The 13080-nt window shown below is 42.1% G+C and overlaps 1 protein-coding gene across 1 annotated transcript in view; it reads left to right on the top strand.

Annotated features, from left to right (window-relative positions):
- The window catches only part of TTL (tubulin tyrosine ligase), a 38839-nt gene that overhangs the window by 17823 nt on the left and 7936 nt on the right, over positions 1-13080 (top strand). Inside the window, exons 4-5 of the mRNA XM_007538347.3 lie at positions 4625-4760; positions 6648-6917. Coding sequence (XP_007538409.1) covers positions 4625-4760; positions 6648-6917 — 406 coding nt within the window. The remainder of the gene's footprint in view (positions 1-4624; positions 4761-6647; positions 6918-13080) is intronic.

Genomic DNA, 13080 nt, shown 5'->3' with positions numbered 1-13080 from the left:
CACAGGTAGTGAAGCAGGTCTGCAGGTGTCTGTCTTTCTCTCCCCCTCTCTGTCTTCCCCTCCTCTCTCCATTTCTCTCTGTCCTATCCAACAACGATGACATCAATAACCACAACAATGTTAAACAACAACAACAAAAGGGAAAATAAATATTTTTAAAAAATTTAAAAAATAAATAAGAAACCAAGTGGTTTTAGTGATACTGTTGCTGGAAATTGTTGTGAACTCTTCCCTCTTAGTGGCGATACATAAGCATCAGGATGACACAGATCAAGTGCTATTAAAAAAAATTAAAATTATGGGAGTCAGGCAGTAGTGCAGCGGGTTAAGTGCATGTGGCGCAAAGCACAAGGACTGGCCTAAGGATCCTGGTTCGAGCCCCCGGCTCCCAACCTGCAGGGGGGTCGCTTCACAGGTGGTGAAGCAGGTCTGCAAGTGTCTATCTTTCTCTCCCCTCTGTCTTCCCCTCCTCTCTCCATTTCTCTCTGTCCTATACAACAATTATGACATCAGTAACAACAATAATAACTACAACAATAAAACAACAAGGGCAACAAAAGGGAATAAATAAATATTTAAAATTTTAAATAAATAAATAAATAAAAATTATATGCTCTGGCCCTCCACTAATCTCACTCCTGAAATCATACCCCAGGAAGATATTTTAAAAGAAACAAGAGCAGATCGGTTGCTGCCCTGTTTTCTGAGCTGATGTCTCCCTCCCAGCACCTCCAGGATGGCCTCCCAGAATAACAAGCCAGCTGCCCACTTTGTTACAGCCCACAAAAGAGCCCAGCCCAGCTGGGGTGCTGCCCAGGGCCCTGTGGCCAGGACACCCCAGTAGGAGCTGAGAAACTTGATGATGGCTGAAGACAAAGGCATTTCTGCTTTCCCTGAAGCAGTCAACCTTCTCAAGTGGGTGGGCACCATTCATGGAGCAGCTGACACCCCCTATGAAGGCCTGAGGTACAAGCTGTCCCTGGAGTTCCCCAGTGGCTACCCGTACCAGGCCCCCACAGTCAAGTTCCTCATAGCCTGCTACCCCAGTATGGACACCCAGGGCCACATTTGCTTGGACATCTTAACACTGGTCTGCCCTGGGTTCAAGTTCCTGGTCTCCACCTGTAGAGGAAATGCTTCACGAGAGGTGTAACAGTATTATAGGTCTCTCATTTATCTATACTTTCCCTCTCAATTTCTGTCTCTATCCAAAATGAAATGAATAAATAAATACAATCGAGAGAGAGAGAGAAAGAGGTGGGGGGAGAGGGTGTGGGCTGAAGGTGACTCTGATATAAGATGGGTGGTAGAGGTGGTGAACAAAGGCTCCATACTGGATATTGTTTGGTTGCGTCAACTATACCCACCACATAGCAGGTACTAGGTATTTAATAAAATGAAAAACAGGGAGTCGGGTGGTAGTGCAGTGGGTTAAGTGCTGATCTACAGCAATGTTATGTACTACTATGTTACCTGTGACAGCAAAATAATATTTAGAAACAACCCCATTGTCCAGCACAAAGTTCAGTGTTCAGGCAACAAGACACAGAAAAACACTTTATTCAAAGAAGATAAAAACCCTTCCACCTGACAGCAAACCACAGTTACAAGAGATCCATTGGTACAGGACTCTAAACTGGTGAACAGGGGCAGGCTATACCGAAATCCCAGCATCTCAGTCCTATTCCTAATCTCCACAGCAAAATGAACTGAGAAATTAAAAGCATTAGAGAGGGAAAGAAGGCGTCTCTGTTGCAGCCCTCCCCATCTACCCACAGCAAAAGCCATGACACTCTGGCCAAGATGCTTATAAACTAGAAGTTCCAACTGAGAACTTATCTTTCTTACTGTCTTTTCCAGACTACTACTGAATAAGAGTGATCTTTAAGGCTTTGGCTTTCTATCTACCTAAAATAATAACGAGTGTCAGCACAGATGTAAAGAAGAAATGTGTAACTCTTGTAATGCTTTACTTGTAGGAACATAAAATCGCATAGCCATTTTTAAAGCAGCTTGGTAGTTCTTTCAAAGATAAACGTACATTTGCCATATTACCCAACTCAACTATTCCCAAAAGAAATGGAAGCATATCTATACACGGAAACTTCTGCATAACTCCTTATAGCATGTTATTTATAATAACCTAAATGTCCATCAGTTAATAAATGGATGGACAAAACTTTTATGTCCATAGAATGGAATATTTAGTCATGAAAGTGTTTAATTGATTGATACATGATATAACATGGGTGACCCTTGAAAACATGCTTATGGGCTGGTGAACTAGCTTGCTTGGATAGTGTGTTGCTTTGCCATGTGCATGACCCAGGTTCAAGCCCAGCCTCCACTGCACTGAAGGAAGCTTTGGTTGTGTGGTCTACTTCACTGTCTGCCTCTTTCTAAAACGTTTAAAAGAAAAGAAAACATGATGCTAAATGAAAGAAGACCAACAAATACATTTTATGGTTCCAATTATATGAAACACAGAATAGGCAAATCCATAGAATAGAAAGTAAAACGGGAGGTCAGGTGGTAGCACAGCGGGTTAAGTGCACATGGTGCAAAGCACAAGGACTGGTGTAAGGATACCGGTTCGACCCCCCAGATCCCACCTGCAGGTGAAGCAGGTCTGCAGGTGTCTGTCTTTCTCTCCTCTCTGTCTCCCCATCTCTCTCAATTTCTCTCTGTCCTATCCAACAACAGCAATGACAACAATAATAATTATGACAACAACAAGGGCAACAAAATGGGAAAAAAATGGCTTCTAGGAGCAGTGGATTTGTAGTGCAGGCACCGAGCCCCAGCAATAATCTTGGAGGCAAAAAGAACTGGGGTAAAGAGGGGTTGGAGAGTGACTGCTAGTAGTGGGTTTGGACTTGGGGTGTTGGAGAATGGGCCCACTGTCCTGGAAAGTCCAGGCCATTATTTCCATGAGGTCCAAGCGGGTTGACACCCAACTCTCTCTTCAGCTTGAGACAAGGGCAGGTTCCCCCAGTCTCTGGGATTTATGACAGCTGGACCTCCGGACATGGGTGCCCTTCTACACATGCCACCTCCCCCCCCTCCTTTAATTCAAAGCCATGGATTACTGTGCTAACCTTAAAACCGCCAGCAAACAGCCTGATTGCTCAGTTGTCTCCCCTGCTTCTCTAAAGTACCTGCAATTTACCTCTGGAAAAATGTACATTGTGAAGCTTGTGACCAAACTTTGTATGGTAATATTTTACTTGTGATCAAATAATCTGTGACTGTGCATTGTGTTGCTCTATGTTTGGGTTAATGGATACCCCAAACCTTCCCTCCGAGTTATGACCTATAATTTACTTGCTTTTCCTTTCAATAAGTGAATTGTCCCACTGAGGCTTTCCCAGAGCTGACTGCCCTGTCTCTCTGTGCACTTTGCTACTCCAGACTCCCTGGAGAGCCGCTCTGACCCTCATCCCTTGTGGCCAGGGAGGTGGGAAATCCAAAGTGGACCATTGGGGGTGGTGAAGCAAAATGTTCTACAGGGAGTCAGGCAGTAGCACAGAGGGTTAAATGCACATGGTGTGAAGTGCAAGAACCAGCACAAGGATCCCGGTTCAATCCCCCGGCTCCCCACCTGCAGGGGAGTCATTTCACAGAAGGTGACGCAGGTCTGTAGGTGTCTATCTTTCTCTCCCCTTCTCTGTCTTCTCCTCCTCTCTCCATTTCTCTCTGTCCTATCCAACAATGATGACATCAGTAATAACTACAGCAATAAAACAAGGACAACAAAAGGGAATAAATAAATATTAAAAAATGAAAAAAAAAGTTCTACAATTAAGTTGCAGTGATGATTGCAAAACTTGAAGTTACAAAAAGTAATTTTATGTTATGAAAATATGTCAGCAAAGCTATTTAAAAGAATATTGTATTATTGCATATATCTAATTTTGAATATTACAGTGCTTCAGAGAATGTACTTCTCACTGGGCTTTATAGTCAAACCTTCCTGATATTTCCATAAGATACAGTGTTAGAAGTACATAAGCTGTATGTAGTCTTTATTGTGGGACCAGTGACCAGTGATAGAGTGACATTTATTCTTGGTGCTTAATCACTCTGAATGATTATAAAAATGAAATTTCATAGAGTTTACAAAGATAGTATTTATAGTTTTATATGGAGAAAGAATTAGGTAGTGCTAGATCTCCTTGTGGGGGAAAAGGGAGAATGAGTGAGGGAGGGGATGAAGGAAAAGAGTAATAAACAAGCCAATATAAGAGCCTCCTGTCATCCCCCCTGCCCCACTGCTGCTGTTAGTGTTTTCTTTCTTACTTTACAGAAGCTTCTTTTCCTCTTGGGTACAAGACTAACTTTTTTTTTCCCTTTTGTTGCCCTTGTTTTATTGTTGTAGTTGTTGATGCCATCATTGTTGGATAGGACAGAGAGAAATGGAGAGAGGATGGGATGACAGAGGGGGAGAGAAAGATAGACACCTGCAGACCTGTTTCACCACTTATGAAATGACTCCCCTGCAGGTGGGGAGCCAGGGGGTCGAACTGGGATCCTTATGCCGGTGCTTGTGCTTTGCGCCACCTTCACTTAACCCACTCAGCTATTCCCCAGCCCCCGAGACTAACTTTCTGTTTTGCCCTGTTAGGTGAAGGCATCCTCATCTCCTCGGAAGCTACAGAGCTTCTGGATTTCATAGACAACCAGGGCCAGGTGCATGTGATCCAAAAATACCTTGAGCACCCTTTGCTTCTGGAACCAGGCCATCGCAAATTCGACATTCGGTAACATATCAGTATCTGGAGTTTTTTGTTTTCATAATCTTGAAAACAGTAAGTAGCATGTGATGAGAAGCATGAGATGGGACATGAAGAGGCATTAGTGTTTGACATGGTCCTGAAATTGAGTGCAACTGAATGAAACTATGCTTTCTGTACCTCGTTTTCTATTTTAATATTTCTTCTTGTGTTCTAAAAATAGTAACCACATGAATTTATGTTCTCTTTCTTGAAAATAACACATGGGTTGAAAGAGAAGAGTTTAAATGCATAGGCCTGGCTTATGAAGGTAGCTGAGGAGATACACATGATTCAAACACAATAGATACACAGCATGTGATAGATACCGTTTCACTCCTCACTTTATAATTTGTATCCTACTGTTTTAAAGTATTGGACACATGTTTACATGTTCAGATTTTAGCCTTCTGAGCAAAGGGTCTGGCATGGAGAGAGAAACTGTGCAGTGCTCCTTGAAGCCAACCCGCCTTCTCCCCTGCTTGCTCTAGACCTGCGGAGGGGACTTGTGCTCTTCCTGCTCTCGTGTTGGCTTGTTGTTTCTTGAAAACCACTCCTAAGTCCCATCAGCTTCAGGAGGAATCATTTTCTTTTTCTCTCCTCCTTCTCCCTCTCTCTCTCTCTCTCTCTCTCTTTCCCTCTGTTTCTCCCTCTCTCTTACTGAGGCAGAGGGAAAGTGAGAGACCGTAGCAGCAAAACTTCCTTCAATGTGGTGGGGAGTTAGGCTCAAACCTGGGTTGCTCACACTGCCTGAATGACCTAAGGAATTGTTTCCTTTCCTTTTTCTTTTTCTTTTCTTCAATTCCCTTTCCTTTATTTTTCTATTTTATCTTTCTTTCATTTTCTTTTTTTTTTTTTCTTTTTTAAGATCTTATGTATTAATGAGAGAGCTAGGAGGAGAGAAAGAACTAGAGCATCATTCTAGTACGTGTACTGCCAGAGATTGAATTTAGGAATATGTGCTTGAGAATTCAGTGCTTTATCTACTGTACTACCCCCTGGACTGCTGAGGAATAATTTTCTTACTTTCTTTTTTTTTTTAACTATGATTTATTTTCTTTTTTAATAATTATTTATTCATTAATTATTGGATAGAGACAAAGATAAATTGAGAGGGGAGGGGAGATAGAAAGGGAGAGAGACACCTGCAAACCTGCTTCACCACTTGTGAAACTTTCCCCTGTAGGTGGGAACCTGGGGCTTGAACCTGGATCCTTGTGCACTGTAATGTGAGTGCTTAGCCAGTTGTACCACCACCTGGCCCCGGGAATAATTTTCTTGAGATGGCTAAAGGATCAGTGTGGCAAACAAGTTCCATAGGCTAATCTTAAGAACCACTCCATCCAGATCTCTTGAAAATGCTTTTTACCATTTGAGTGGATCAGAGTCTTCTTTTATTTTTGGTGAAATGTCTTGTGTTTTGCAGTAATAACTCACTGTCTTACTGTTGAATGTGAAACATTAATCCCCCAGTAAAGGAAAAAAACAAAATTAAATTAAAAAAAAAACTCACTATCTGACTTGTTACGATTGTCCTCTTCTCACTGTGCAACTTAACCTTCTGCCTCTACTTCCTCCATAAAAGCTCTACTTTCTCATGGTCTGGGAGGTGGTCCAGTGCATTAAGCATTGGATTCTCAAGCATGAGGTCCTGAGTTCAATCCCTGGCAGCACATGTACCAGAGTGATATCTAGTTCTTTCACTCCTCCTATCTTTCTCATTAATAAGTGAATAAAATACATACATATATATCTTTTCTTTAAAAAAAAACAAACTCTACTTTCTCCCCAAAAACACCAGAGTATGAGGGTGATATATGTAGTATGGAGATACTTTGGATGACTTGAGTAAAATAATATTTTATTGATTTGCAGAAGCTGGGTTTTGGTGGATCATCAGTATAATATCTACCTTTATAGAGAAGGTGTGCTTCGGACTGCTTCAGAACCATATCATGTCGATAATTTCCAAGACAAAACCTGCCACTTGACCAATCACTGCATACAGAAAGAGTACTCAAAAAACTATGGGAAGTATGAAGAAGGGAACGAAATGTTTTTTGGGGAGTTCAATCAGTACCTTACAAGTGCTTTGAATATTACCCTGGAAAACAGTATCTTACAACAAATCAAGCATATAATAAGGTGACTTAATCATCTATTTTTTTATAATACATTTTTAATAGAGCATACCTCTTTAAAAAAGGTTCATTTGTTTTATGAAAGAATCCAGATGAAACCAGAGCACTGCTCAGCCCTACGTGTGCCTCATGCTTACAAAACGTGCACTGTATCTGCTAGGTCTCCTTCCTGGCTGTGGTTATTCACATCTTGAAGGAGACTGGGATGTTTCTACCTTCTTAGCTCTTCCACCTAAGCTGTCTAATGTTAGAGTAAAAAAAAATAGATGTGAAAACCCTTTATTTTCCTTTTCATATCTATAGGATATGTGATTTTTCATTCTTTGTTAATTTATATTTTTTAATTAAAAAAAATTAATTGGGGCTGGGTGGTGGCACACCTGATTGAGTGCCCATGTTACAATGCACAAGGATCCACAGTGCACAGTGCACAAGGGGCTGAGTGGTAATGTAGTGGGGTAAGTGCACTTGGCACGAAGCGCAAGGACCTGGCCTGTTTGAGCCCCTGGCTCCCCATCTGCAGGGGGTTGATTCACAAGTGGTGAAGCAGGTCTGCAGGTGTTTCTCTTCCTCTCCCCCTCTCAGTCTTCCCCTCCTCTCTTGATTTCTCTCTATACTACCCAATGACAATAATAACAAGGGCAACAAAAATGGTAAAAAATGGCCTCCAGGAGCAGTGGATTCATAGTGCAGGCACTGAGCCCCAGCTATAACCCTGGAGGCAAAAAAACTACAACAACAACTTAACAACATAAGAGAGAGAATGAACCAGAACATCACTTTTGACATATGAGATACTGGAGCTTGTACTCGCAACTTGGAATTTCATGCTTTTTTTTTAATATTTTATTTATTTATCTTATTTTTGAGAGAGATGCAGAGAAAGACACAGAGAGAAACACCAGAGCACTGCTCAGCTCTGATTTATGGTGGTGTGGGGGATTGAACCTGGGACTTAGGTGCCTCAGGCATGAGAGTCTGTTTGCATAACTGTTATGATATCTCCCCCGCCTGGAATTTCATGCTTTTAAGACCAATGCTTTTGATACTGCACCATTTTTGTGCCACTATATTTCTTTTGTGTTCTGTTTGCCTGATATTAATGGAACAAGTCTGGCTTTCCTTTCTCTCTCTCTTTCTTTCTCTTTTACAGTGGGGGGCACTGGACACAAAGCATAATAGTTCTGCTATTTTTTATTTCTTTATTGTCTTTATGTATTTATATAAAGACAGCCAGAAATTGAGAGAAAAGGAGAGATAGAGAGGGAGAGAGACAGACATCTGCAGTACTGCTTCACCACTTGTGAAGCTTTCCCCCTGTAGGTGGGGACTGAGAGCTTGAACCTGGGTCCTTGTGCATTGTAACATGTGCTTGACCAGGTGCACCACCACCCAACCCCATCTAACTATCCATCTTTCCTTTCTTCCTTTCTTCCTTCCTTCCTTCCACAGAGCACCACTCCGCTCTGACCTATGGTGATAAGGGGAATTGAACGGGACCTCAGAGTCTCAAGCATGAGAGTCTGTCTGCATAACCTTTACACTCTCTCCCCAACCTGACTCTGGCTTTCTTTTCATTTGTGTTTCCATGGTGTGTTCTTTTTCATCCCTTCATTCTACTTTATTTTCTATTTAAGGTGAGTTCTTTCCTGGGCCCACACTCAACTAATCTTATATTTACTTGTTTATTTTTAATAAAGATAGAGAAATTGAGAGGGAAGTGGGAGAGAGAGAAAGAGAAACTCCTGGAGCACTGCTTCACTGCCCATGAAGGTACTCACCTAATCCTAATGCACACCAGGATATAAAACATTCACAGTAGTGGTCTGGGAGGTGGTGCAGTGGATAAAGGATTGGATTCTCAAGCATAAGGTCCTAAATTCAATCCACAGCAGCACAAGTACCAGAGTGATATCTGGGTTTTTTCCTCTCTCCTCCTATCTTTTTCATTAATAAATAAATAGGAAGTCAGGCGGTAGCTCAGCAGGTTAAGCGCATGTGGCGCAAAGCACAAGGACTGGTGTAAGGATCCCGGTTCGAGCCCCTGGCTCCCCACCTTCAGGGGAATCGCTTTACAAGCGGTGAAGCAGGTTTGCAGGTGTCTGTCTTTCTCTCCTCCTCTCTGTCTTACCCTCCTCTCTCCATTTCTCTCTGTCCTATCCAATAATGATGACATCAATAACTACAACAATAAAACAAGAGCAACAAAAGAGAATAAATATTTAAATAAATAAAATCCTTTTTAAAAAATTTATTTAAAAAAATAAAACATTCACAGCATCCCAAAATCTCCCTTGAAATATACAGACTTCCTGTAAAAGAACTGCCACTCTTTGGATTTTTGTTATCACAGATTTCTTGTGTTTGCTCTTAAACTTAATATAAGTGGAATTGCAGTGTATTTCCTGCTTTTATACTGAACTTTTTTCAATATAGCACCTGTGGGCTCCTTTTAATATTGTTGTACATAGTAATTTATCCTTTATGTTCTACTATGTGAGTATTCTGTGGTTTATGTCACAGATAGTTGATATTTATGTTTTATATGTATAATCTAGATTGCTCTTGGTCACATTTTTTTTTAATTTATTTCTTTATTGGGGAATTAATGTAAATTAATTCAACAGTAAATACAATAGTTTGTACATGCATAACATTCCCCAGTTTCCCATTTAACAATACAAGCCCCACTATGTCATTTATCATCCTTCATGGACCTGTATTCTCACCACCCACCCACCCCAGAGTCTTTTACTTTGGTGCAATACGCCAATTCCATTTCAGGTTTTACTTGTGTTTTCTTTTCTGATCTTGTTTTTCAACTTCTGCCTGAGAGTGAGATCATCCCATATTCATCCTTCTGTTTCTGGCTTATTTCACTCAACATGATTTTTTTAAGGTCCTCTTGGTCACATTTTATGTTATTCCACATAGCTATTACATTGACCTTTGTGAATAAGATTATCCTTTTTGGTGGCTGAGCGGTAGCGCACAGGGTTAAGTGCAGAAACCAGTGTAAGGATGCTGGTTCAAGCCCCTGGCTCCCAAACCTGCAGGGGGGTCACTTCACAAGTGGTGAAGCGGGTCTGCAGCAGTCTATCTTTCTCTCCCCCTCTCTGTCTTCCCCTCATCTCTCAATTTCTCTCTATCCTGTACAGCAACAAAATGGAAAAAATGTGTGGTCTGGGAGACGGCACAGTGATAAAGCTTTGGACTCTCAAGCATGAGGTCTTGAGTTCAATCTCCGGCAGCACATGTGCCAGAGTGATGTCTGGTTCTTTCTCTCTCCTCCTTTTTTTCTCATAAATAAATAAGATCTTTAAAAAAAAAAAAAGGCCGCCAGGAGCAGTGGATTCGTAGTGCAGGCACCAAGCCCCAGCGATTGCCCTGGAGGCAAAAAAAAAAAATTATCCTTTCCTCACTGCATTTTTCCATGCCTTTGTTTTAAATCAGTTAACTATTATAAGGACTACTGGGGGCGAGGGAGATGGTGGCACACCTGGTTAAACACACACATTACAGTGGATAAGGACCCAAGTTTAAGCCCCTGGTCTCCACCTCCAAGGGGAAAGATTCACAAATGGTGAAGCAGAGCTGCATGTGTCTCTCTGTCTCTTTCCTTCTCAATTTCTCTCGAGGGGAAAGCGTCACGATTGGTGAAGCAGAGCTGCAGGTGTCTGTCTTTTCTGAATTTATCTCTGCCTCTATCCAATTAAAAAGAAAAGGATTACTCCAGGCATGTTCCTTCCTCTTTTTTGTTTGTTTGTTTGTTTCTTTTTAAAATTTTATTTATTCCCTTTTGTTGTTCTTGGGTTTTTTGTTGTTGTTGTTGTTATTGATGTTGGATAGGACAGAGAGAAATGGAGAGAGGAGGGGAAGACAGAGGGGGAGAGAAAGATAGACACCTGCAGACCTGCTTCACTGCCTGTGAAGTGACTCTCCTGCAGGCAGGAGCCGGGGGCTTGAACCAGGATCCTTACACCAGTCCTTGCACTTTGCACCACCTGTGCTTAGCCCGCTGTGCTACCAGCTGTTTGTTTGTTTGTTTTTACCAGAGTACTGTTTGTTTTTTTTTTTAATCTTCATTTATTGGATAGAGACAGCCAGAAATTGAGAGGAGGGGAGATAGACAGGGAGAGAGAGAGAGAGATGGAGAGACACCTGAAGCACTGCTTCACCACTTGTGAAACTTTCCCCCTGCTGGTGGGGACCGGGGGCTCGAACCAGGGTCCTTGTACACTGTAATGTGTGTGCTCAACCAGGTACACCACCACCCAGCCCCTCAGAGCACTGTTAAGCTCTGGCTTATTGTGGTGATGGTGGTGGTGGGTGTGTTTGGAGCCTCAGACATGAGAGTCTGTTTGCATAATGCTATCTACCCTCCGCCCTCCCTTCTGTTTTTATTGATCTGTTTGTCTACCTCGTCATTACCACTATGACATCCTTTTTTTTTTTTTTAATCTTTTAATATATTTATTTTCCCTTTTGTTGCCCTTGTTTTTATGTTTTTATGGTTGTTGTTATTGCTGTTGTTGGATAGGACAGAGAGTAATGGAGAGGGGAGGGGAAGACAGAGGGCGAGAGAAAAATAGACACCTGCAGACCTGCTTCACCGCTTGTGAAGTGACTCCCCTGCAGGTGGGGAGCAGGGGGCTCAAACTGGGATCCTTACACTGGTCCTTGTGCTGCTTCGAGCCATGTATGCTTAACCCACTGTGCTACCCATGACATTTTTCTTGATGTATTCTTACATAGAACCTGGCAGAATAGTTAAAGGGTTCAACATCCTATTTCCTCGGGGATTATATAGGTAGTTAGAACTGTGAGATGAGGTAAATCAAATTTGGTGAAGAAAGAGTTCCTATTTTAGGCAAAAGATGTTTTGGACAGTTGCTGCACCCCCTCCTCCTCCTCCTTATGTTTGAAGTTCAGAAACTTGCTACTTTGATGCTATAAATTACTCCTCACAGCCTCTGTCCCTTATACACCTCAGCTAGCCTCCCCCTAACTTCCCACTCAAACCTTAAAAAAGATGTACTTTTCAGAGTCTCTGATGAAAATAAGTCCTTTAAGGTAAATTATCAATCCTGAGCTTCCAACAGATTAAAAAAAAAAAAATTACAGTAATAACATTTAGGCTCTGGCTCTTGGTGTTCTCTTTATAATCTGAAGTGTGTTCTTTTTTATTTTTTCACCAGAGCAGCACTGCTCAGCTCTGGTTTATGGTGGTGTGGGGAATAAAACCTGGGACTTTGGAGCCTCAGGCATGAGAGTCTATTTGCATAACCATTATGCTATCTACCCTCTGCCCCAAGTGTGCTATTTCTTTCTCTCCCCCCCCTCTTTTTAATGAGATCATTGTTCAGCTCTGATTTATGGTGGTGTGGGGGATTGAACCTGGGATATTGGAGCCTCAAGCATGAGCATCTCTTTGTATAACCATTATGTTATTTACCCCTGACCGAAGTGTGGTGTTTCTTTCTAGTACTGCTGGGTTGCCTTTTTTTCTTTCTTCATGATGGCCAGGGAAATATCTTAATTGGTTGAACATGGGACTTACATGCCTGAGGCTCTGGGTTCAATTCCTAGTGCCACATGTCTGGCTTCTCTCACTATCTCATATATAATAAATAAATAATAAATATTTTGGGGGGCTGGGTGGTGACGCAGTGAGCTAAGCACACATGGCACAAAGCTTGAGGACTGGTGTAAGAGTCCTAGTTCGAGCCCTTGGCTTCCCACCTGCAGGGGAGTCGCTTCACAAGCGGTGAAGCAGGTCTGCAGGTGTTTATCCTTTTCACCCCCCCTCTGTCTTCCCCATCTTTCTCCATTTCTCTCTGTCCTATCCAGCAACAACAACAGCAAGGGCAACAAAATGGGGAAAATGGCCTCCAGGAGCAGTGGATTCGTAGTGCAGGCACCGAGCCCCAGCGATCACCCTGGAGGCTAAATAAATAAATAATTTTTTGTTGTTGTTTTTAACTTCTTTCTCTCTCTCTCTCTCTCTTTTTTTTTGGAGGGGGGTTTTGTTTTAAGAGTACTTTAAAAGGAGATTCTCTAAGAGTATTTTAGGGGGGGCAGGTGGGGCGCACCTGGTTGAGTGCACATGCTACAATGCACAAAGACCCAGGTTCGAGCCCCTGGTCCCCACCTGCATGGAGAAAGCT

This window comes from Erinaceus europaeus, chromosome 3 (genome assembly GCF_950295315.1).
Source record: "Erinaceus europaeus chromosome 3, mEriEur2.1, whole genome shotgun sequence".
NCBI classification, from domain to species: Eukaryota; Metazoa; Chordata; class Mammalia; order Eulipotyphla; family Erinaceidae; genus Erinaceus; species Erinaceus europaeus.
This window is presented reverse-complemented; position numbering and strand designations above follow the sequence as displayed.